The sequence below is a fragment of the Aulostomus chinensis genome, chromosome 2, assembly GCF_037954235.1.
Source record: "Aulostomus chinensis isolate RoL2024-O1b breed Wild chromosome 2, RoL_Achi_v1.0, whole genome shotgun sequence".
In the NCBI taxonomy this organism is placed as follows: Eukaryota; Metazoa; Chordata; class Actinopteri; order Syngnathiformes; family Aulostomidae; genus Aulostomus; species Aulostomus chinensis.
This window is the reverse complement of record NC_141321.1, coordinates 10,394,189-10,420,779: the sequence shown is the minus strand read 5'-3', so window position 1 is coordinate 10,420,779 and position 26,591 is coordinate 10,394,189. Positions and strand designations below refer to the sequence as shown.

Sequence of the window (26,591 nt, the reverse complement as noted above, 5' to 3'; positions counted from 1 at the left end):
TCTGTGCCTTCCTTCACCAGCCTCTTGAGCCTGTTTACGTTCACCAGCCGAGTTTATCACTTAGTTGCTCTCTCAAGAACCTGTAGCAGTTTCGGTGCCCCCAAATTCATTCATTCAGGTGTAAAACTTTCTTTGGATATAAAATATGCAGGGAGAAGCTTCTTTGTGCCTCTTATAAAGAAAAACAACCTTGTAAGTACTTACAGATGACACCTTTTGTGGATATGTGAGGAAAACCACCATGGAGGTGCAGCCACTCCTTTCACCACCTCAATTAGAGACACAACTCACAGAGCTGAGAAACAGCCTCAATTGTGGACATTTTCCCCCAGTCTGAAAAGGCCATCCATCTCGGCTGGTCTAGCAGCTCAGCATGAGCTCACAGTTTGGCTTTAGGAACAGGACAAGAAGATGGAGAGGTCAGGGAACAAGCACACAGGTATGTTTTATTGATCAAGCACGAGATGGGAGAGAGCCTGTGAACATGGACATGAATAATGCATTAGACGGTGGGGAGAGGAGAGGAGAGGAAACAAAGATCTGCTGAAGCAGTGAGGTGAATGTGAGAGGCAGCAGACGGATGAGAGGAGGCGCAGGGATTTGGAGAGTGTTAGTAGCCAACCACATTTCCTGGCTAATGGAGTCAATGAGGCCTCTCATGCTTCGGTTGCACCTGTTAGAGCCCTGCAGTCTCGTGCATGTTGATAAGTCTCTGATCTCTGCTGCTGTCTCCACCCCATCGCCCTCCATCAGGGGGATTCTGCTCTTTTCATCCCCCTTTTTTTTTCTTTTTTAAAAAAAAAGGTGATTTAATCTCAGACAACATGTATGTTTTTTGTCTTTACATCCAAAGGTCACATCAACCAGTGGTATTTAAAGTTCATTTTCACCTCTTGAACATCTTTTCTCCCTCTGTGTCTTCGCTGCTGCACCGTGGAAGCACAGCTGCACAAGCGAGCGACTGCCAGTGCAGAGTTTTTCTGGCTTTCGCTAAGATTCTGAGCTTGTGTAAGGTACTTTTTCATTTATGGTTTTTATTTGTTGTTCCATAATGCAGGTGCTGTAAGACTCCAAGGGCAGTTCAAGGTTTGTACACATAAATGTGACGTATTTCTTCATAAGAACGCCTGAAACACCATAAGCGAAGCTGCGGAGGTCTGTAGGTCATCGCTGGCCAATCACCAACAAATGAAGAAGTGAAAAAAAGATGGCTGCATTTGGTTTAGTGTCGGTTAGGTGAAGAAATAATCCACGTTTGTCACATCCCTGTGAGACTTTAAAGTTTACTCCCTGAATGTTGGAGATTAACGCTGTTCTCATTTTGTTTTTTGTAAGTTAAAGTCTTTGTTATTGATCATCAGTTGGGCTTCAATGCGCCTGATTCCAGCAGTTTAAGCTGCTGACTGTCACTCAGGACTCATTGTGACAGCGTAGCGTTCACGGTGAATCTGAGCGTGCTCTGATTGGCCCAAACAGCAGCACCAGTGCCTCTACACTCTCCTATCTGTTTGTGTCTTTGTGGAGAGTGACCCAGGTGTGTGTTTGTGTTCATGTGGCGTCGCAGGTGTAATCATGCTCACTCCTGACTGGGTCTGATGTTGGTGCAGCTGATTAGGTGATAAGAGGCATCTGCTGACGGTCCACGGTCGCCATGCTGGGCTCTGTTCCCTCCTGAGCAGGGTTTGCTGAGTAAGCTGACTTGTTGCTCCGCTGTGGTTAAATTGGTGATTTGGTGAGTTATGTTGATGCATCACGATCAGGTGATTTGGTAAATAAATAAACGAGTGTGTTTGCAGTGAGCCCAGAGCCAGAGACTCATGCCTTGACGTGCTAGAGTGGCTGGTACATGTACTACGTTTGTACACGTATGAGTTGGTAGAAAAGTTATTTGTTTGGTGAGGTTTACCTACTTTGCCTTTTGGCTGTAACTGAACAGTGTTAGTTAGCAGGCTGCTACGCATTAGCCATTAGCTCCTGAGGGAGCCACAGGGAGATTTACTGAGTGATTATGCCCCTCGGTGATTTGTGGACCTGGATAGGACATAGCCTGAGGTGCCCTTTGGGGGTGCTGGATGTTGGGCTTTGCTTTGGTTCTTTTCTGGATCCTGAGACCTCAGGACCACTTCAGTAGTTTTGCAGCTTTTGGTGCTCAGGATGAGAGTCAGTATCCACTTAGAGGGAAGTCAGTCGGGCACTTCCACTGGAGGGGGTCTGTGGCACCTCCAACTGATACGATCTACTGTGGTAGATCATAATGGGGGGATACACTTCTCAAGTAGCATGGGAACAGCACTTGGGCCCCCTTCAGGAGAAGCTGGAGGGACTCGCAGGGGGAGAGAAACGTCTGTTGTCTGCTGCCACCAGGACCTGGTCCAAGTGGGGAAACAGATTTATTCATCACATCTATGCCTTTATTAGACCAAAAAATTTTCATACCCTTGAATGATTGGCTTGATCGTGGACACACACAGAGGTTTCAACAGTTATTACAGGTGAGTTTTTAAAGCCTTTGACTTGTTTGACCAGCATATAAATGATTTTCTCCCACTCAGGCACATTTCATCCAGAGCTGCTACTGAGCTGAGAGGACATTAAAGCACTGTCAAAAGATCTTTTGGTATAAAAACATCTCTGAAAATGCAGCGTTTTCTTCCGATGAGGAACGCCTCTGTAACTGTCAGGAAAATGACATAATCAATGCAGGACAAACTGAGATTTTCAGACTTAACAGGAGTGTTTTATTTTGTTTTTAGAGGAATGGACACCTTTGCCATCAGAGAACACATGAAACACAACTGGTGCTGTGAATGTCAGGTAATACCACCGCAGTGTCTTCATCGACGCTTTGCATTGTTTCATGATTGCACTCTTTTGCGAAGCCTCTTTTTCTTCAAAGATCGTACGCGACTTGGAAATTGGGAGCAGAAGTCGTGTGAGGTTTGAGTATTTTTCAATCTGCTGTCTTTGCCTTTTTTTGAAAACCTTGAAGGAAGATGGAGGCAGTTGTCACATTTCAGCATTTTCACCTTTTGTGTGATATTGTTGTATATCCGTTGGGTAAACATGCTTTGGACTTTTAAACAGGATATGATTCACAGCATATGTGAATGATTAGATTACAGTAGATAATCCATTTAACGCTGCAGGGAAGTCTTTTAAACTTCTTTTTTGTCACTTCAGAGAGAAGATGCAGTTCCTCTCTGAGACTTTCTCTCTGGGGTCCATATTGTTCAAGGGCAAATAAAAAAACAGGGAAAAAAATTGTATAAATGCAGAGAGTTGGACCTCAAACTGCAGCTAAAACACCTCTTAAAGCACTTTTCCTGTGGGGCAATTTAATCAAAGTGTCTCTGGCGTACTTACAGACTGGATTATACTTGACGGCCCAAGGTAAGAAGGAAAAAAACAGAATTTAAGGAGTCAAGAAAGGGCCAGAGGCGGCTTCAGAGACTCCAGATTAATCTTTGTCATTGGAGTGCTGATTTGTGCAGGGGGGGAAATAACCCTGGGCCAGTCCTGAAGGATCCTGCTCCTGGTTCATTTCGATACTTCTGAGAGAATCTTCTCATTATAGCTGGTGCAATTCTTATGTCAACTCCACATCCATCCAGGAGAAAAGTCCCATTTTCCATGAGGCATGAAGTAATGAGGCACTACAAGGTACCTGCTAGTCTCAGCCGAGGGACGAGTGAACAATAATTGTTGGCGGTCTTGTTGAGGAATGACAAACGCTGCTTAGTAGAGCCAAAACATTTAATACACACCAGCGCAGGAGACATGCAGCACTTCAACAGTGCACTTTCCCAACTTCAGCTCTCGTTTTGAAAACACATAACAAACCATAAAATAATTTAAAACACATATTTTTTTTAAAAAAGGGGTTACAGTTGTTTTTTTTTTATACATGGTCATAATACTGCTTCATAAAATGCATCACAAAAATTAGCATTTGACACAGAGCAAATCATAGGAAACAACTCAAGGTATTACACTGGCACTGTGCTTGCTGATAGTTAGCAGGAAAGAAATGTGAACTGGCAACATCCAGGACGGAGTGTCACAGAAAGGGCAAGCTTTGAGGAGAAGAGTCTGTCATGGGAGGAGGACGAAGAGGAAGAGGAGGGTGTGTCTATAGCTGTCCCTCCACGATGAGGATCAAGTGTGCTGAAGGTCAGCGCGCTCCGTCGCTAAGCGTAGAAGGTTTCTACTTTCACTGCCTGACAGAACATCGTCATAGAGAACACAAGGCCCAGGATCTACACACACACACAAACAAAAGAGAGAGAGAGAGAGAGAGAGAGACATTAGCCATTCACGTCTTTGTGCTGTCCGTGTGTAGAAGTCACAGTCAAATAAATCTTTATTTCTGGCTGATTCTGTCATAATTTTCTTCCATTGTTTTAACCAAATCTACTTGTTATGACAATCATAAGAAAGTTTGCACGCTCCAATCTGTGTAAACGTCAGACATCAAATAAATCAATACTGCACACATGGGAGTGTGTGGATGCAATTCCTGCTACACACTGACTTAGTTTAAGCTTAATCTGGTGAGGATTGATTTCTATGACGAATATCTGTACCACAAAAAGGCTTATAAAAACAATCAGTCTACATTTTGTTCCAATGCAAATGCGTGTTTCAATTCTGTTTTTATTACCCCCCCCCCCCCATATGTCAAAATATTCAGTTCCCCATCCTGTAGTCCTTAAGGCTGCCTACACACTAACACAGAGCTCCTGCACAATACACACAGAACTGACTCTCCAACTTTACTGTGTCTTTATTGATAAAAAAGCAGGTTCCTGTGTACGTTAGTGAAGTTCTTAAGTGTAAAGATAAATGATGTCATGGAGTCAATAAAAAGTGAGGATGATCTCACTCTGAGCGCCAGTGATTTTACTATATCATATAAAAAACACACACACACACACGCTGATATCATCAGTGAATAACGAAGCTAAACTGAGCTCATCACAAGCATTAAACACTAGAAAGGGTGAAAGGAAATACGTCAACATCTCATTCAACAGGAGGAAATATACGAGCGAAACAAAGTCCTGCTGTACTGTACTTGTTAGCGCGGGGTCTCTTTGGATTCGTCTCCTTAATCTGGAGAAAGCGCACACAGGAGCCGTTCTAGGAGCATCATCTATAAGGTTCCATCAGATTCATCTCATATGGAATAATATGTTGGTGATGATGATATTTAAGGTTTCAGACGTGGGATCAGTCATGTGAAGCAAGTTCAACACATCTAGAGCATCTCTAGGTTTGCTGTCTGAACAAACCCACCTGGACTCCCGCATTGGCGGCGTGATGGTGGAAGAAAGAAAGCTGGCAAGAAACTAATACGTGTTAATGGGAACACTTTCTAATAAGGGTTCATTTATAATAGCTTTTTTTAATGCTTTGTTACATATAACAGAGCTAATTAAGCATTAATTCAGCATAATAAACAGTTTATTAATTCTCCGTGACCAAAGTGGGGAACATTCTCATAATGAGAACCTTCTGTTACCAGTAAAGCGAATGCCCACACCAGGACTAAGTCAGTACTAGACTGCTAATTGTTTACTAAGCATTACTAACAGTTAACTAAGCCTAAACTAACCATCATTACTGTGCTCTTACTGTAAACTGTTACTGTGTTATTAATGTATCTATTCTGTCATTGAGGCACGTGTACATCCGACTAGAACCACAATGGTATACTCACGTGTTGCCTACAGAATCAAAGATATGGTTTTATATTACAGAGTGTCAATATTAATGGCTTTTTTGCAGCTGCAACTCTGGTGTTGCTATACATTATTTAGAGAAAAACACACATAAATAATGAATAAATGAATGAATGAAGACTTAGTTTTGAACACCTGCCACTGATAAGTATGCTTGCGACTCTAATCAGGTTGTAAAGTACAAGGCTGTAGTGCCTTAATCACTTTCTCTTTTTTTATGTGCTACCACGGCCTCTAGAACAAAGACATTAATTGCCCCTGCCTACACACGAGCGTGCGCACACACACGCACACACTTACACACACACACACACACACACACACACACAAACACACAAATGCCTGGGGCCTGTTGTACTGGGCTGTCAATGTCACAAAGGTGGTTCAATTTCCTGTGTGGTGTATCGCCATGGTACCTCATGCTGCACATGTAACCTGCTGCGAAGGTTGTGTTCCCTCTCTTCTTGGGTTTATTTTGTATGTGCCCCTGTGTGTGTGTGTGTGTGTGTGTGTGTGTGTGTGTGTGTGTGTGTGTGTGTGTGTGTGTGTGTGTGAGTGGTCAATTGCACTGTTGATGGTATAAAACGGGAACTCATTCTGGGCTCATCTTCACTTTGTAGCAGCCATAATCAGCACCGAGGTGTGTCTCCAACACTTTCACAAAACCATCAGAATTTATAAATACTTCTCTATGAACCTATGGTGACCCTAAATTAATTGTTGCCCCATTGAAAGAACAGAACACTTTTAATCCACGTATTATTTTAACCAGTTCACTCAGCAGCACTTCACTGCTGCTTAATTGGACCTGTAATAGATTCTAGTACTTTCCATTAGGGCTATTTTTGGTTCTCGTGGAAATATTGATGAAAAATTGATGAAACACCTCCTTAATGGGTTCAAACACTTTAAATATTTGATGCTGGAGAAGGTTGGCAAACAGCTTGTTGTGGTGTCCTTAAATATCTTGTAATAGGCCCCTTTCACCACCACCAGCCATTCTGAGGATGGTAATAATGGTCCTGTTTCATTAAGAGGTCTTTCACATCAGGGAACTGGCGCCGCCCCTGAGTACAGTAGACCCCAGAGTTCAGCTCATCATGTGATTCCACTTCCATTAACTCTCATTTACTTTTTTGAAAAGGACAAAAAAACACCTCCTGCCTGCGCCAAAAACCTTTTTGCCAAACTGAGATTTCTTCTAATTTTGCTGTTGCATCAACCCTTTAAAGGTTTATCTCATCGTGTCTTCTAATTCGATACTTCAAAAGGCGCAAATCAAAGCTGTTTGACTACAGTGAAGCTTACAGTATTAATGGGCGACACTGAGTCGGTGAAGTCAAAGTCGGTGAAGTCGACAATTTGTCAGTCGGAAGGTTTTCTAACTTCAGCCGTCACACACTTGTGATTTCGAGTGAAATGAACCTCAGCTGCGAGAGGCAGGACGAGTGGTTTTCCCTTAAAAAGTTAAAGTCAAATGCAGATCGAGCCTGAAACGGTTCAAGCAGCCTAGCGTGAGCGAAGAGGACATTTAGCAAATTGCTATTGGTAAAGATGAGTACTGCAGTAAATTGCTACTTTTCATACTAATAAAACACTTTGCATGAACTATAATTATATATATTTTATATTTATCTGCTAAAATCAGAGAAGTGCATTATTTGAATAAGTCTGACATTGATTGCATCTTCTCTCTGGTTTTCATTTTGCTGAGAAACGGTGCTGGTAATCTAATGGGTTGTTAAAAATGAGCCTGCAGCGGCACAGGAGTCTTGTGTGATCAATGCTTTCAAGAACAGCACATTTCTCTTTTTAAGGTTGTGGAAGCACATCACGTAGCACTTGGCTGCAAAGGAGATAAAAGAATTTTATGGAATGTCAAAGCCTCCTATGTGGTCTTCATTGGTAACATAAGAGGATGTCCACAGAAACCTGTTAGAGCGCCCCATGCAAAGACTCTGGAAGTATTTGCTTTAAAGTCAAGAGACTGCAAGTGCTGAGAAAGAAGAAATAATAAGAAAAAAAAGACAGATCACATTACTTAAAAGGAGTAATTACCTGAGTAAGTGCTGTGCATAGAGCAAAGATCCAAAGGGCCACTAGGTTTTCATTGAGCCAGTCCTTCACCCGCTCGTAACACGGCTGTGAACACACACGTACGCACACACAAACACGTACATACATTAGCTAAAAAACACAGCACTTATAGTCAACATGTCAAATGAAATATGCAACAGGATGTCATCGACAGTGAGTCTATTAGGAGCGTGTCTGTGCAATCCTATCTGACAATAAACCCGTCCCTGATTCACACTCACAAACTGGAATGTTCTTTGGCAAAAAGATTCCTTGTAGCAACATCATCATCATTGCACTCCTCCTCTGACCTAATATACCTATTTCATGAATGCATTTTCCCGGCGCAACAACATTTCTCTCCCCTGCACTCATTGTCTCCCCATTTTCCATCGCTGAGATATTTTCACCATCAAGTGTGTTTCACAAGCCACTTTTAGATGCTGTAAAATGTCCCAGAGCACAAAGAAATGAAGGATAATGATGAATATGAGGAGGTCTGGAGTGGTCTCCTTCTGGGTCAGCTGATGAAAAGGAGTCGAAAAGCAGAGAAATATCAAAGAAAAGGTCAAGGCTGAATTACGGGCCATGGCAGCGGCGCTGCCTTGAGCACACGGTGGTGAACGACTTCTCGCCTGAGGACATTTTAAAGATGTCTCTAATTAACAACGCGTCAGGTAAAAGACCATGTGACATGCTGCAGCGAGGGAGAGGTGCCACTGCTCACTATCAATCTTATGCTTCCAGATTGAGCTATTTTTATGATCTTGCATCAATTAGCTGGGCCAGAGGTGAGAGAAATAAACGCTCCACATTTCACTGCTGATTGAAATATCAGGGAGCCCAAAAATATATATTTTCCTTAGCAAAGGGACAGTAATTCTCAGCAGGATCAATATTATGCAGTAAGCCACAATTTAAGATGTCTGTAGCATCATTTATTAAACTGCAACACCCCCCCCCCAACCCCCCAGAGCTGCATCTGAAAATATATGAATCTGCTGCAGGTTTTTGATAACATCAGGCACAAGATGTTAGGTCAGCCAGACCTGCTGAGCCAAAGGCAGGAGATTCACAACAGCTCCCCTCCAAATAACGACGCAGAGTAATGCAACCTGCTCCGATGTCTCTGTGAAAGCAGCTGAAAGTTGTTCACACACACTCATGCCGTCCCTGCTTTTTCACAGATGTCACATGATAACAGGGCACTTGTCTTCAGGGTGCGTAGGAAGAGATCTCGAGGTGTTGAATGATTTTTGAATTGTTTGGGACTGAATGTGGCTCGATGTCCCAGTGGGCGGATAATGATCCTTGTTGAGTTAGCATCAATCTGCTGTTAGGACGAGCTGTTGAGTCCCCCTCTCCTCCTCCTCCTCCTCCTCCTTCTCCTCTTCCTTCTTCACTGGATCTTACTAATAAAACAGCAATCTTGGCTCAGCAGTGTCATGTTATCTGATAACATCATGAGAAATTGTAATTAACTGAGCAACAAAATAAAATACTGACAATACTGTTAAACAACAAGTGGTCATCCTTGGACTCACAAAAAAATCTAAAAGCAATGCTTCACTCACAAAGTGTATTTTGCCTTTCGAGTCCTGACAAACAGGTGTGTTGAGCTCACGCTCTCTCCCTCCCGTGTCACTTTTTGGTGACTCCAGAATGCAGAAAGAGCCAGCCACATATATTTAGATCAAAGCTTCAAGCAACCCTCCCGACAAAACACTAACAACAGCAAAACTGTCCAAAAACATGATCTGTCCAAACTCCCGAGCGCATCATCCACCAATCCAAGTCATTTTTATCTTCTGGTTCAGTAGTGAGCAATGAACTGGGAGTGTTACAGTTATTTTTGGTCAGTTTTGCTTTTGTTTTGCTGCTGTAACTCTCGCCATTAGCTTCAAGCTTAATATACAGGGCTGGCTTTGTCTTCACTCAGGAGTAACGAAGAAGTGATGGAGAAGGGAAAAAAAACTTCTTTGTGTGCTTTTGACCCCTATTTATGAGTACTTGAAAGTCAAAATAAACTTTTTTGGATGAAGTAATGCTTCAATAGTTAATTTGTTTTCCCTCATTTTTTGTGATCAACTGTGTCTTGACCTTTAAAATCCATCTGTTGGAGCCATAACTCCTTCTGTCCGATCAGCGTTTCCACCTGTTTGTGGTCGTCTCAGTAGCTCTGTCGTTCCTTTCAGTTTCTGTCAGGTTCTTTGGGTTCAGACCTCTTTACTGTCCTGTTCGATCTTGTTTGTTTGCTTTGCTGAGTCCCTTTTCTGTGTATCTGGTTGGTTTATTAAGCATCCATTTTTCTTTCAGTTGCTGCCTTCAGTTGTTGGTTTTTGTATTTAGGTCCATCTGCCTCCACTAAATGGATCAATAAAGAAACCGAAGCCTCCATGTCAAAGTTACACACGCTGTTGACTCGGTTGCACGTCTCCTCATTTTAACACCGTCGCGCTTCATCCACCGTCAACTTCTTTTCAGGTTAGCAGAAGTTGTTTTGAGTAAAAACAACCAACGCAGTCCTTGAGCCATGGTGGATATCATCTTGTTGTCGGGTGCAGAGGAAACTGAGGGTGTGTGAAACCTGACTCCTGCAGCGCGTGTGTACCCATCCAGCCTTATTACCCTTATTCGTTCTCCAGTCCACGACTTGTTTACATAAATAGGTTTATCTAATCATTTCATGAATGACCTTTGTCTGAACTGTGAACTCACTGAAGACATTATACCTCCCAGTCAGCACTTCGCCAAGGGTGACTCGTCTATGTGCTGCTTTAGATATTCAAGTTGCATATTTGCAGCAGCAGGAGGAGCACATGGAACAGTTTGTAGCCTTTCATATTGTGATGGCATCTGTGTGTGTGTGTGTGTGTGTGTGTGTGTGTGTGTGTGTGTGTGTGTGTGTGTTTTCAGTTGGAGAAAACATTCTCTACACAGTTGAAGTTTCAGGCATCAATGACAAGTGCTACGCCAAAGTAAAGGCAGCACGAAGTATCAGGGTTTTATCACTTCTCTATGACTAAATCATTTCTGTAAGTGAGGTGTTTAAAAGACAGACTTGCCTGTCTGGAGACCCTTCAGCTTTACAGGCCTTGTGGAAACCTGATGTACATGATTTAACGTCGTGTTAGAAGGTATCGCAGGTTGAGAGAACTGGAAGTGTTTGAATGAATCCTTGACATGCAGGTCAACGCCAATCAAACTACAAAAAGAGCCAAAATCATTGTTCATTGTTCTCAAGAGGTCTCTAGAAAGGTCATCACGTAGGCGAATATCTTTGAAAAATCTTAGTCTTGAGAGGAACCTGTTTACTGTTAGAAATTTATGAAGGTGTTTTATAACATCTTCTATTTTCCTAAATAGGATGGCTGGCACCTCTCTTAGGGGTAAGGGGAGGAGCTTCTCCCTGAGGGACGCAGGGTAGAGCCACTGCTCCTTAGGGTCCAACCAGCTGAGGTGGTTCTGGCAAGAGTTCTCAAGGGGCCAACCAATCCAGGCCAGAGTGATGAAGCCTGAGCTCTGCTTGAATAAGATCATCACAAACAACAACCAGCCTGACCAAACTTGAAAAAGCCCCTCCTCCCGTTCACCTTGGCAGCCCCGCTCCCCCATGACTTCCTGTGCTACTCTAAATAATACTGCGTCCTCTCTCAGCATGTGCAGCGTCTCCCCCAAGGTGAGAGCTAATTAGCCAGCGCGCATCATGCGCCACACATGCTCACATGCTGATGACTGGGGAAGCGACTATTTACCGTCACCCCCATCTTGTCACCCTCTTCTGTCACCTTGTCCATCAGCGCCCTCCCCAGTGGCCCCGCCTCTCCTATCAAAGCTATGGTGTGCTAGCCTAAGTCAAAAAGTTAAAGGAAGATGTTGGATGAATTAACACCACAATTATCTACATTTCAATGAGGAAAAAGCTTAGACAACAGGTTGATTTACCCCAGAATCAGCACCGTGGACAGAACAGAGTTCTAGGGCAGTGACTCACGGCTGCTGCAACTCTGAGTCTCTGACACACAAACTCCAGACCTGACCAGGTCAGACCAAACCTGACCCATTAGCACAAATTGTCGGCCTGAACAGGGCCAAACCCATCTGGATTTTCATTTAGACTGAGAATTTTACTTTGGGCATCTACGAGGTTGCCTCCTGAGCGCCTCCAGCTGGGAGAAGGCTGCGGGGCACGCGAAGGACTGGGTGGAGGGGTTCTATCCCCCAGTGCCAGCCTGGCAGTGCCTCAGATCTCCCTGTTAGAGCTGGTCTTCATGGCTATGGGAATTCTGGTCTGAAGTTGGAACTGCAACCTCTGCGGTCTGTCTTCAGACACACAGCTGAGGATGGATGGACCATCCCCTCTCTCTCAAACTGCTACAGTTCAACGAAAACTACATTCTTCAAAGCAACCATTCGAATCTCTCTCTCTCTCTTCAACAAGGCGTCCGACTCAGATGATCAGATAAGCCTCTGATTCACAGGCAGATTTCATTTCCTCCCTGTTACAAATTATAATTAGAGGAAGAAGAAGAAGAGGACGGTTTCTCACAGTCTTGAGTCGATGGCAAACAGAACGAACAACCGTCTCTTCCTATAACATCTGTCAAAACTGCAGCCTCCTGTCAGGTTTGGTAATGAACACTAACATTAGTTATCGTCCCAAGCTGCCTCCTCGCACTGATTTTCCACAAGCGTTCTTGTTCATTTTTTTCTTTTTTTAATATACTCAAATCAAAGTGCCTGCAAATTACAGTAATACAACTGGATAAAGTGCACAAGGATTATAACGGACAATGCACTTGAAAGTTTGGGTTAGGGGTTTTAAACAGATGTTCTGTGACAGTTTTGTTGTTGTTTGTAGCCGGTGGCTATGGGGCGTCATGGGCTAGAAAAGCTAAACTTACATTGCTGACTCTTTCTGCATTCTGGTTCGACAAAGTAATGCATGAGGGACACGACATCTTTGTGAGCTCAAGACACCAATTTTTGAGAACTTGAAAGGCAAAATACACTTTTTGGGTGAAGTATTGCTTTAAGACCCTGAACGAGATAAGCACTTCACTATATTTGCTCTAGGTTATGTGGATATGTGTGGAGACTGGAGTGGAAGTCAAAACCTGAGGACCCCGCAGGAAACAGTGAAGTGGAAGTGCTGAAATAATGAACTTCCAGAGCAGATAAATCCAGTGAAACCCAGTAACAGAGTCAGTCAGAGATAGTACCCATGTTTCAGAAGAAGATGAGTGTGGTCTGCTGCGTGTAAAAAGCTGATATAAAAGCTAGCGGATGGCACAATTTGATGCATCAGCAGCTAGCAGAAGATCATTAGTCAAGAGGGCAGATTCTGTGTGATGGAATAAGGGTCCTGAAACCAGGCCGGAATACTCAACGATGTGGGTCTGACGCAGGATTTTGAGAAAAAAGGGAATTTTGAAGATGGATGGAGCAAGACCGAGGTTTCTTCCTTTCTTTAAAGGAGCGCGTTTGAAAGACAGACACCGGTGACCAGCTTCTTCACTCAAGCTTCGGCTAGCGACTGAGAGAGAATGCTAGAGCTCGTTCCACTGATAGAAAGTTTAAGGAAAGTGATGAGGGAGCAACTGAGCGCTTTGATCCTTAAAGAATTCAGTCTAGCTGAGGGTGACGGGCAGGTCACAAGTAGGTGGAGTCAATTTTACGTCTGAGTGAATAATGAATACCAGCTGTCCCTACACATTATTTCATCACACTCAATTTCCTCTCCTACCACAACTAAATCATGCAACATGTTCATGTATTCACACTCTGGTCTGGCAATGTCTCTACGCCCGCCATGACTCACGAGGTCATTCCAGAAATGGTTATAACGTCTATATTTCTCCTCCGGCTGAGGCAGATGTCTCCTCACCACCACCTCTGGTAACAGCTGTTATTAATCCTTTAAACAGTCTCAGGGATGAAAAAACTTCTTTGATTGGTTGTTTTTCTAAAGTTGTAAAATATCACACGACGTATATCTATTGCTGTGTTGGATAGTTACGTATAAAGTATATAGTATATAGTTTTCTTTTAAGTAAAACATAACCTTTCTTTGCTGTACAGCTGCAAATACATACAAAGATGAGACCGAATTTTCATCTGCAGAAGTGATTCATTGACTTATGAATATTAAACTCTCCCATCGTGTTTGCTTGCTGCAGTCTGGAGAGGCACATCTAAAGCTCTGGACACATGAGATGATTTTCACATTCCTAACAGATTATAAAAAGACAGCAGATTGTTTTTATGACGACTGAGAAACTGGGAATCTTACTTTTAACGTTGGGAGATTGCACGCTACATGACTTTCCACTGCAACATTAAGCTGAGAGCTAGTAGCTTTTTTTATATGACCCACCATCTGCATGGAAAAAAGAGGGGAAGAAAGGAACAAAAAAAAAACAAAATTGAAGGTGAAGGTGAAGTGGAGGAGGTAGATGTGGGGATATGGACTCGACAGACCGCAGAGGGAGTTGGAGCTGAGTGAGTAGAATAGCTTTTAATGTTCTGTCTGGACTGGCGACCCGTCCAGGGTGAACCCCGTCTCTCGCCTGAAGGCTGCTGGGATAGGTTCCAGCCCCCCCCCCCCCCCCCGCGACCCTTAACAGGATAAGCAGTAGAAAATGGATGGATGGATTGGGTGGATGTTCTTTACTGGGGCCAAGGCTACCCAGCATTAGCCGACCAAGCTAATGCTGGGTACAACAGACTGATATGGTGGTAGAGGCAGAACAACACAGGCTACTGGCATTCAAGTTTCCACTTTTTGTGTTTTTACCATCTATTGAAGATACACATCCATATTTGGGTCGGTCAAGCCTGTGTGTGTTCTCCTCACACACTTAATAACACAGCTCTGAACCCTTCACACAGTTCTACTCTAACTTACCACATGACTAACCAAAAGTAGTGCAGACTGGAGCAGACTCGCTGCGTCTGAGAATCCTGTGCAAAATCCTGTATGAAAGCTGTGTTGTGTTCCCACTTCCCTAAAAAATGGTAAACACATCATGTCTTTTCAGCTGAAATATGTTTTTTGAGAATGTATAATTAGTATAAATATATAAATAGTAATGTTATTTGCTTTACTGTTTTTAGTAACTACTGAAATCTTTTGGTTAATAGTTCATTGCCAATAACTTTTTCCTCAAATGTATTGTTCTGGTTTACCATTGTATTTTTTTTTCTTACTGTAATCAGAGTTGTAATTTCTGACGTCGTGGCTCCTTGACAGACGTCACGTTTGACAAAAGCAGCCATGCTGGCAAACGTCAATCTTACCAGCTGACCACGGACGCCATGGACTGCTTGAAAACAGCCTCTCAAAACCAGAGCACACAAAATGAGCACGATAACGTCTGTCCCTCACCGTCTGTTGTGCTGAAAGAGTGATGTCAGCTATACTGGTATTGAAAATGAAATGGAGGAAGATATGTGAACAATTCATAAGTCAGTGCTTGTGAAAAGGAGGAGGAGAAAAACAAGCTGGGCGGACGGAGGGGTCTTCTTACCGCCGTCCACCACGTTCCTGGGTTGTCCAGACCACAGTTGTCGCTGTACTCCAGGCAGCAGGAGTCCGGCACACGAGTGGCGTTGTACACCTCAAACCAGTCTGTGTGGTTGGTTACGCCACAGCAGCGAAACTGCAACAGAGACAGACAACGAGGTCAAGGGAGCCACACACGCACACGCACGCGTGCGCACACACACACACACACACACACACACACACACACACACACACACACACACACACACACACACACACACTCAGAGCTTTAGATTCCATAGCTACAAAAAGCTCAGTTAATTATTAATAAATGTATACTTATTGGCATAATAAAGTCCTGCTATGTATACTGCTGTATGATTTAAGCTGGTCTTTTGTCTCATAATCAAACAATAAATGTGTTTATGATGCAATTATTAACACTTACATCGTCTAATTATCATATAGTAACCATTTTATAGGGACTAATAGGGACCTCACCAACTGCCCATCAGTGCTTATTACAAGCACCATACAAGGCCTCGCAGAATGAAATAATCACTACTGCATCTTTATTGTCACAAATGAACGCCTTCACCTTTTAATGTTTCAGAAACTGCAGGTATTTGATTGTCTTTTGTACATAATATATTACTGCCATGCGATTTAGCCTCAAAAGCAGATCAGTGGGTTTGTTATCATGAATTAATAAAACATTTACAAATCTAAATTTGACAACGTCAAACAGAGAGAGAACCCTTCCGGTGGTAACGTCCCCGTGTGGGAGGGTCCCCTTCATGATCAATAGAGAATCTTTCTATTATTGTCACCTCAGCGCTGAGATCCTCTTTTGTTGGTCAGCTAAAATTACTTACCTATCAGGAATGAGATTCCTGGGCCAAAGTCATTGACTTCATTTCCCTGATATTGAGCTGCCGCCTGCAGCCTCCATTGTACAAGCCACATCTCATTTGTTTCAAAGCCTCAGAATCATTTTCTGCCGACATCGTCTCCCTTTGTGCCTGCTATAGATTTTTGATAAGGGATCATGGCTTTCACCACAATTCAATTCATCAGAGTATTTCAGGAAAAGATAAAGTGCCCCTGATATTTCCGCAGTCAGGAGACTTATATTCCACACAGGAATAAATAACCGCCGCTCCCTACGCCTCTTCTTACACACAACCGGGGACTGTGTTAATTTAAAACTCACTCACTTGTTTAGAGAATGAATTTATCACAAAGTACAACAGGGTTCCAACAGTTTGAGAGTATTTGCTCAGTTTCCAAGTTTAAGAACAACAAATAGTATAAATCAGGAATACAGCAGGGATATTGGAACGTCACTTTGCCGGAGGGTAGTATTTGCTCTTGTCTGTTGCACACACACACACGTGCAGCTGCACCAGGGGAGTGTTCTTTACGTCTCATGTACACGGATGTTAAAAGGGTCCATAAGCAGCTGCTAGGAAAATATTCAGAGTGAACTTTGCTCCAGGGACATCTGCTTTATTATCTCCTCGGTGACTCAGCATGTATGAAGGAGGCTTGAGAGGGAGAACGGTGACAGAATGGGAGCGTAATGGCCTTTAATTCAACCAGATTTTACGGAACCTCAAACACACACAGACACACTCATCTGACAAGCAGGAAATATGCACACTCACGCATTAATTTCATTCTGCACGTGGGAAAAACTGCACATTAACATCCAGACATGATGACAAATGCATGTTTGCATATATTATATGTAGAGAAATACACTCGTCTGTCGCATTTATGCGTTTCAATATGCCCACACTTCCAGACACAAAACACAGACCAGTGCCGGCGGGTTGACATTTTCAGTAATGGAACAAAACTCCGAGCTACAGTGCTAGTTGAATTTCTTCTGTGAAAATAGGATCAGAGAGCCCTGAAGTATCCGATCCATCATTTGATGTCTCCCAAAGGCAGCGGCACCCATCCTCTGCTGTCCTTAATTCCGACTAAAACCCACTAATTCTGTTTTTTGTTTTTTTTTCCTAGTGAAATTTAAGCAATCATGATAAATCATACAACAAAGAAGCCACATCAAAGTGAGAGCTGGAAATTACCTCACCGCGTCTGTGATGGGTGCAGTTATCGTTCTTTGAGTGCTTTTGACTGATTGTAGATACAGGATATATCCAAAGCATTTATGTGCTTGCTTGTAAACATCCAGATCCCATTAACTAGAAAGTGTTTTATCCTTTTCTTTAAAAAAATAAAACCCCAAAAATATCTAAAGGTAGATCAAATGGCGACTCGATACTTGTCTACTCACTTGTAATTAAGGTGATCATAGTTATACAAATGGTGGAAACCTTGCCAGTAGCAAAAGCATTCTGATGAGTAATGCAAAAATGACCTTTAAAGGCAATATTGACCAGGCTGGGAGGGTGGCAACAGGATGTCAAGGGTGCAGAGAACTGACAGTATGTGGTTTCATGTCTTACATCAGTTTGCACGATCATCCAGGCGTTGGTCAAGCCTACATTGCCCTCCGTGCCGAACAGCTGTAGGCCCTTCTTCAGATCCCTCTGCGCGTAGTGATCGATCTGAGAAGACAGGAGAGGAAACCAATTTGTAAAAGAGGGGAAAAAAGGAATGTTTGTTTGACAGAGACAGATGAAGAGGAGTCGCACTCAGAGTAGTCACTTTGATAAAAGCAGCTGGATGCAGCAGAAACAGAGATGTCATCTTTCCACACATTCTTATTTCTTATCACCGACCTGGTATCACCCACAATGCAGTGCGACTTGATACACATGAGTGAATCCTCTGCTCTCATCACAGTCTGTCTGCCACCGTAGCAAAAACATTTAATTTATCTTGGCTTGCTCGGTTTTCCGAGTGATCATTCCATTTAGACATCGTCTCCACGGCACGTTTTGCCGGCCATTTGAAAGCTGCTTGTCACCTCCCGTCATGTCAAAGTTCTGGCAGGGAGGACAACGCAGCCCGCCTCCCTTCGCTGGCTCCTACACTTTTAGGATCGATCTGAAGACTTAAGTGTTTACCTGCAAATCGTTAGATGGGCCAACTTCAGTCAAATGACTTCCTACAAGCACACGTCTCCCCCGGTTCACTCACGTCTGCTGGCCGCCACCTGCCACTGGTTGTTCTGAGATCAAGGTTGAACAGGGGGAGCTTAGTGCTTTTGTTGGCTGGGCTCTTACACTGCATGCTCAACTCAGTATGAAAACTGCTCTTTTGTGTAAAATTGAGGTGTTTAATGCTTCTTTGGACTCCTTTTGTGCAGCAGATTGGTCAGTAGTTCAATAAATTGTTCTGAATAATGTACCACCTGAATAGCACAGAGGTGGAACCAGATCCTTCACCGCAGAGTCTGAATGACAATTCTACAGCTCCAAATTACTAAACGTGTTGCTCACCATCTTTTGTTGTTATACACACAATCATTATTGTGTGTGTGAACTGGGTGTTTTTGGTTTAGGTGCTTTACTGAGGACAGACAGGAACCCTGGTTTTGTTCTCCCACACACATAGCAGAGATTGATCAGTTACAAATGTGCTCTCTTATTACAATAATTACAGTCGAAGTGTTTTAGTAATCAGTGCTAACATCAGAATCAGTGAACGCTGTGTGAACATGGTGGGCCAGAGCTCCTGGTGCTCATCACTGACTCGTTGCACCACTGATCCCAGTTCAGTATTCGTATTTAGTAAAAAACCTGGACTAAAAGGCAAAGCCTTGTATGGTGGGAGTCACAATAACCTCTAACATGGTGCGTGAATCCAACTTTAAGCTGCCAACGTTGGATCATTATACATTTTCATCAATCCTGACAAAGAATGGGATTTCAAAAGGGAGGGAAAACCAAAGCTCTTGACTCGTAGTCCACCCTCCAAGAGGTTGAAACACGTCACCATTTTCCACATAAGCTCTTAGTTGAGAACTCGTTCATGTACTAAAGGCTTTTGATTAAATGTTTCCACTTAAAAGTCAGACGCTTTCCCCATTTTTTGATCAAGCTTTCGGTTAATTTAGAGTATCAATCAGCCTCATCCCCTCTTGATGTCTTTGGACTGTGGGAGGAAGCTGGAGTACCAGAGAGAACCCACGCAGGAACAGGGAGAACATGGAGACTCCACACAGAAAGATCCTGTGCTGGAACCCGGCACCTTCTTGCTTTTAGGCAACAGTGCTGACTACTGCACCACCAATCTGCCGTCATTTTTTGATCAAGATTAGAAAACCCTACCAAAGAGCATTGGCTTCAGCTCTGCTGCACCTCTGACTTCCGTGTTTCCTTTTTATCAGCTAAGAACTTTAAAACTTAGGTGACACAAACTAAAGATAATCACAGGCTGTTTCTCCCTGATGACTCAGAGCGCTGATGCGGGGCAATGTTGCCACCTAGACTCAAACCTGCCGTGTAAACTTGTTATCATGGTCACAAGGTGTCTGCCGGACAGCTGATCGCCATGGTTACATGGTGTTTTACATGGTCTGACTGACATGATTACGCTCCAAGGACAGATAACTCTCAACAATTACAAAGACAGCAAATACAGTGGAAAATATTGACAATTTTTCCAAGTTTCATAAAAGAAAAACTTACAAAAAAAATCTATTTTCAAGAAAAAGAAGAAGAAAAAGATAAAATCCTTCACAATCCTTTCAGCGGTGATCCAAAGAATGAACACAGTTGCTTAACTCTTGCAGCTGATGTTACAAATATGAAACGTTAAAAAGAACAGTCGCTCAGACATTGGGTAACAGAAAAACAGGAGAAGCACACAAGCTGCTCGCCAGTGTTTACACATTTAGGTTGTCAATCCCATCAGACATCAATCTCATTGATCTCACTGACCTTATGTGTGTGTGTGTGTAGGGGGGGGGTGTGGGTGCGTGCGCGTGGAGCTGCAGACACCTTGATCTCGATGAGTCTGTCTTTTCAGCGTCTCTTCAAACACAAATGTGACCTTCGGTTCTCCAAACAGCGCCCCACTGATGAATGTGCGGTATATGTATGCTACTCATTGTAGTGAACGTGTAACGTGGATCAAACCAGGAGACAAATGTCTTTGAAAGTGAGCTGCACATCACGCAGACATCAACAAACCCTCCCAAACCGGACCCGAACCTGGTTACACCAACTTAACCTGACTGGATCCGTCAGATTTGACAGCCCAACCCCCCCTCATGACCTGAGCTGATATTTCTGCTTCGTTTTATTTGTTCCAGACAATTATCTCATCAGGCTTGTGATTTCATTAGACACCCTCTTGTCTTGGTTCTTTGGCGCGGTGCTCATCTATTAGCAGCAGGCTTGCATGGGTGCAGACGACCTATATAATTTGAGTAATGGAGACATTTAGCAAAGCTGAATCCAGGCTGAACTGGAAACCTTATGCAACCTGAACTGAAACCCACATTGTTAGTGGGAAGATCCACTCTGATACACCCGCCTCTACCTCAGGGACCGCGCTTCACTTTACCCATCAGGGCAGGTCAGCAGAAATTAAGTAAACGATGTTCAGCCTACACTAATGTATGAAGGCATTTCCTCAAGGTGTACCAGAGATATTACAATCATGTGAGGTAACGGTGACCTTTGACCACTAGCTTCTTCATAATTCATTGTTGAGTCTCAGTGGATGTTTGTGGCAAATTTGAAAAGAAAAATTGCTCTCCGCCGCCGTGACGTGATGGACTTTCAAGTGACACAGGACGGAGTGACTGGAGGGAATGTTGGGACGCGCTTGATTAGAATGCTGAAAATTGGATGTGTCATAACATGTTTTGTGTGTCCCGTTGGTGCACTCTGAGCTGCTGAAGCGGTCATCTGTAAAATGGCTTGATCATAATCATCCCACTATCTTCAGCATGGGGATATTCAGGCCAGAGGGTTGAGAATTTGGTTCTTGGGGAGAAAGAAAACAGGGTCTGAGGTGGTGAATAGTCAGAGACATAAAGCTAGCTCGCTGATATAGCTTAGTTTGGAAACATATGTACGATACATGATGCTAAAAGTCAAACATTGATGTAAACAATAGTTCCATTCCACAGGCCAGAGAAACACATTGGTCTTTGATATAACAATACAAAGACATTGACCTTATTTATTTCATGTGTTGTTGAATCGGTCACCGAGTATCTGAAGTCAAAGGGTTAAAAACCGTTGTTCATTTCAGCTCATCGTCAAATTCTGCTCTTCTTCAGTTTCGTGTACACAATAATAATGCACAGCTATGTGGGTTCTGCCCACATGGCCGACACACTGGGGGCTAAATCTGGGACACTTGGCAGCTTCAGCTCAGTTCCAGCACTGGCAAGTGCCGTGTGCGCCGGATGTGGCTCGGTTTCGGGAGCAACACTCACCCCGGTTCAACATCAAAGGAGAACTGAGGAGAGCAAAGATGTGTGCCGCAATGGGCCGAACACGCATGGCTCTGTGGGTGGGGGTCAGAGGTGGTGCGTACAGACACGCAAATCTGTGTTCAGTGAACTGTGTTCAGTTTGAGCAGCGCATCCTTTTCTTTCTTGTATAAGAACATTTTCTAAAAAGAAAAACCCAAGGAACATGTATCAAAAGAAAAACCCAAGGAACATGTATCAAATGCACACATAAATAAGCATAGAAGACACACACACACACATACACACACACACACACGTTTCACATTAAAGTATTTTCATCTATGATAGAAAAGCTCACATAAAGAAAACAGAAAGAAAGCCATTTGAGGAACAAACGCTTTTGGCCACAGCAGGTGATTTCATGGAGGTAAATGGAAGCGGCTACGCACAAGCAGACACATTTAGGGCTTCATGATGTATTTATTAAAGGACATAACCGCCACTGCAGGCCTCAGGAGCTGTGAGAGACGGTTTAGGCAAACACGGCTGGAGAGGAAAATGTGGATGAAGGCATACGGCAAGTTGACCTGAGTACTCCTCTCGTAACTCATTAACAGTAATTACATTCCGCACAGTGTCCAAGCACTGTTTTCAATGGTGCAGGCTTGATAGCAACACCATGCCAGACTGCAAAAACAAGAGCTCATAAAGTGGTCAATATACTAAATAAACAAACGAAAACAGACGAAACACTGCCCTCGTCTACGTGGTGTCACTGGTGGTCTCTTCTGAGCGTTTTTAAGTCCATCAGTCTCTGATGTAACCAAACACTGCTGACAGATCCAGCTTCAGAACAAAGTCACTGTTCAATAAACCTGCCAGCACAATTCAGCGGGGGGGTGGTGACAGTAGCACATCCCGGAACGCCAACATCTTATTTGTATTTTTACTGATTTTCTTGCCCAAGAATAACATGTGAAGAGTCAGTTCACTTAACACATTGCTGCTCATTTTCTAGAATGAATCAGCCAGTGGTTTTCTATTGAAGCGAACTACTTTCCTGTTATGAGCATTAATTTTCGAATGATCAAAATGTTTCATTGCTTCCTTCACATCTTTGCTACGAATCAATTTTCTGTGAGCTGGTTCATTTACTCAGAACATCCTCACAGGAGCAGGAGCAGTAATTATGACCACAGGACAAAAGGAAATCAGTCCGTGTGCGGCTAGAAAGCCCGTTGTTTGATCGTTCCAGGCCAGAAGAACCTCCCTCACCGGAACCTAAAGTTGTTTTTGTTTGCTTGTCTTCACCCAGTATGGATGAATATTAGCAGGTTTAATACAAGCTTGTAGCTCTTGTGCAGTGGCAGATGAATCTACCAGCTTTACTTTGCTGCTTCTCTTTTAAAATAAATCTACTGTTCTGTACTATGTTATTGGAGAACGTGCAGTGCCCGGTTCTCAGTTACATTCTCAGGTGGAGTGTACGGTTGTTTCACTTGCAGGTGGTGTGTCGTTTGTGTGCCGTGACTGTTTGCATCAAAAAAGTATCACAGAACCTCAGTGTGGAGAGACCAGCTCAGGTTAGATCAAAGCTGCAGTCCTGAGTGGGATGGAGCGCTGCTGGAGAACGCTGCTGGAGAACGCTGCTGGAGAACGCTGCTGGAGAACGCTGCTGGAGAACGCTTGTGTCTGGACAGTGTAGACAGTTTTTGGTGAGCCATGGAGCCGGTCGGGCCAAGACTGGATCTGCTCTTTACTGGCTCCGCTGTCACAGGTTAAACATGACTTGACGCAATGATATATTTTGCATTTCACAGTATTGTTTTATTCTGGTGCATGTTGTGAGTGCAGTGTGTGTGTGTGTGTATGTGTGTGTGTCTGGGTAGCAGGGGCGTGTCCACATTCTTGGATCATTCATACACTGCGTGGTTTTCTTCTAGTTGAGATTTTAATAGACTGTTTTTATGATCTGCATGGCTGCATTAGTGAATTATACACTCCAGGTGGAAATTAGTCTTCACGTGAACAAACTCTGATACAACTGCATGAAAATGACAAAATGTCCCCTTTAAAGGAATAAGACACCTGAGCGGTTGGAGGTGATGAACGAAGGACAGCTAAGGTTCAGAGTCTTCCTGATAGAACTCCAGCCTTCACCACGATGACTGCAAACACAAATGTTTCACATTGTTCTAGATTTGAGTACATTTGTTGGTCTGCAGCTGCAGGCTGGTGGCTGCCTGTACGCCACTGTGTGTCCAACAGGAACAAAATGGTTTTGCAGGGCTCCGTTTGAGTGGCCCAGTGAATAAAACTGAAATAGCGCAAACAGCAGCAGCTAGCTGTGTTCCACGCAGTGGTGATTGTGCATTTAACAACCAACAACACTGGGACCACCACAGAAAATTACAGATGAGAGTTTCATATCCAGGAATATCGCACTGGCTTCCCCTGAGACCAGCAAGCATCATACTCCAACATCCAGCCATGTGCTAGGATTAGACTTGTTTACATGTTCAACACACACTTTGATCCCAAATGCACTAAATTAGATGTTGCACAAGGGTCCGTAAACATTAAATACACCATCATTCAGGAGGCTCAAAGACATGAAAGGGAATTCTGAATTAAAACGCACTGAATGAAATGTCGTGAAACAACAATAACAACATGTGATTTCTAAATAGGCGGATGCTGACATCACAACTCTGACAATCTAACTCAAAACTGATGGAAGAATGACGGAATCCATCAATCTATCTGTCTATCTATCTATCTGTCTATCCATCTATCTATCATCTATCTATCTATCTATCTATCTATCTATCTATCTATCATCTATCCATCTATCTATCCATCTATCTATCTATCTATCTATCATCTATCTATCTATCATCTATCTATCATCTATCTATCTATCATCTATCTATCTATCTGTCTATCTATCTATCTATCTATCTACCTATCTATCTATCATCTATCTATCCATCTATCTATCATCTATCTATCATCTATCTATCTATCATCTATCTATCTATCATCTATCTATCCATCTATCTATCTATCTATCTATCTATCTATCTGTCTATCTATCTATCTATCTATCTATCTATCATCTATCTATCCATCTATCTATCTATCTATCCATCTGTCTATCTATCTATCTATCTATCTATCTATCTATCTATCTATCTATCTATCTATCTATCTATCTGTCTATCTATCTATCTATCTATCTATCATCTATCTATCCATCTATCTATCTATCTATCCATCTATCTATCTATCTATCTATCCATCTATCTATCTACCTATCTATCTCTCTATCTATCTGTGTATGTGTGTATATATACAGTATATATATATATATATATATATACCTTTGGGGAGGACTGGAAACATCCTCTGAATTTGTGCATATCAAAAAGAAAAAGGGGCGTCTCACTCAAACTAAGTAGGTCATTAGTAAAGCACCACTGCGGTGAGGAGAGCTCGCCGTGCATGAGCCACACTTGTACTTTTAGTTCAGTATTGATGTTGTCCTCAGGACTTCAGTCACCCTTTAACTACAGCAGGCGAACCAGAGATGGGCCATCAATTATTTATATGGCAGGGACACAAGGAGAGATATGAGATGAGATGTACATGGAGAGGGGAGGCGAGGCGGAGAGCTGCAGATTTGAAAAAGAGATCTAGGTGGGGAAGCATGTGGGTGCAGAGAGAAAGTAAACAGGGTAAAAGGGGAAGGCGATGAGCCGGAGGGCAACAAAGGGTGGAATCTATAAAAGCATATACACTGTAGGGCTAGTGAAGTAGTTATATCGCTCCAAGATAAATCTGACAGCTTAGCATGCTGCAGGAAAGGCAGCTCTCCATTTGTGACAGCCCAGGGGAAAGGACATCCTGTTTGAAAGAAACAGGAGAAAGTGTTTTCAGAGGAAATAATGAGAGGAAAAATGCCTCAGTTTAAGCACTCTCACCAAATAGTGGATATCCATTACCTGTGTCGTAAATGTAGCAGCGAGACAGAATTTGAGATGTGGTCAAGTAGATGAAGACGTTCCAAAAAAGAAAAAGAAAAGAGGAAACATCTACGATTATCCTCTTTGAGGATTTCCAGCAGACACATTATTTCACTACATGGTGCAAAACTGCATAAAACATGTCCTACTTTATCTCCGACAATGATAGCGCAGGATTTTAACATTACTGATTCATAGCTTAACTTAGCTTAGCTGGAACCTGGGTAGTCATCGCCACAATGCTGGTGGCTTTGTGTCGTCAGATCCCCGAATCAAACTTGTATTAAATGTTCGATTTGACTTTCAGTCTGTTAGAATATGTGTGATTTGGTCACCCGGTCGTCTCCGTATTCTTCTCGCCTTCTGCCTTCCTCACTCATCAGGTGCATATTGGGTTGATTTCCTCTTCCAAAGGAAGTTCCCTTGACCCGTTCCCTTGTCAGCCAAAGTCAAGGTTTTTCAAGGGTATTTACTTTGACTGCACACACGTTGGCACCAGCTCGGGGATATGAGCTTAAATTTGGAAGTGTTGCAGTACATTTGGAAAGGGACTTACAGGGGTAAGCCTCTCTTTTGAAGAAGCCGCACTTGGTATTCCAGATCAGTGGATACTTGTGAACTTGTAAAACTAAAGCAAGAAACTTTTTAAAGTGGGATGTGAACTGTAGCGGAGCTCCTCAGACACTGAATGATCCCTACTACGACTCTTCTCTTTCTGACGTTGGATTCTGTCCGCAGGCACCGCAATGGTACATCTCTGTAACGTCGTATGCCGTCGTTCACCTTTAAGAGAACCTCCGCCATTAGCCGGGACAAAATAATTACCATCTCATCTCTTTTCCCTTCTCTGCTTCTAATCAGTTCCTGATTAACACTTGCAACCATGTGAAAAG

General features: G+C 43.0%; 1 protein-coding gene across 5 annotated transcripts in view; it reads right to left on the bottom strand.

Moving 5' to 3' along the window:
• Positions 1–2,785: 2,785 nt before the first annotated feature.
• The window catches only part of tspan4a (tetraspanin 4a), a 144,714-nt gene continuing 120,908 nt past the window's right edge, over positions 2,786–26,591 (bottom strand). For 4 of the 5 annotated variants that reach the window (XM_086227182.1, XM_086227192.1, XM_086227154.1 and 1 more), the window contains 4 exons: positions 17,802–17,903; positions 15,347–15,478; positions 7,800–7,883; positions 2,786–4,256 (listed from right to left, as the gene is read on the bottom strand). In XM_086227182.1, coding sequence (XP_086083308.1) covers positions 4,188–4,256; positions 7,800–7,883; positions 15,347–15,478; positions 17,802–17,903 — 387 coding nt within the window. In that variant the 3' untranslated portion in view covers positions 2,786–4,187. The remainder of the gene's footprint in view (positions 4,257–7,799; positions 7,884–15,346; positions 15,479–17,801; positions 17,904–26,591) is intronic. The other variant, XM_086227173.1, reaches the window with a different exon arrangement.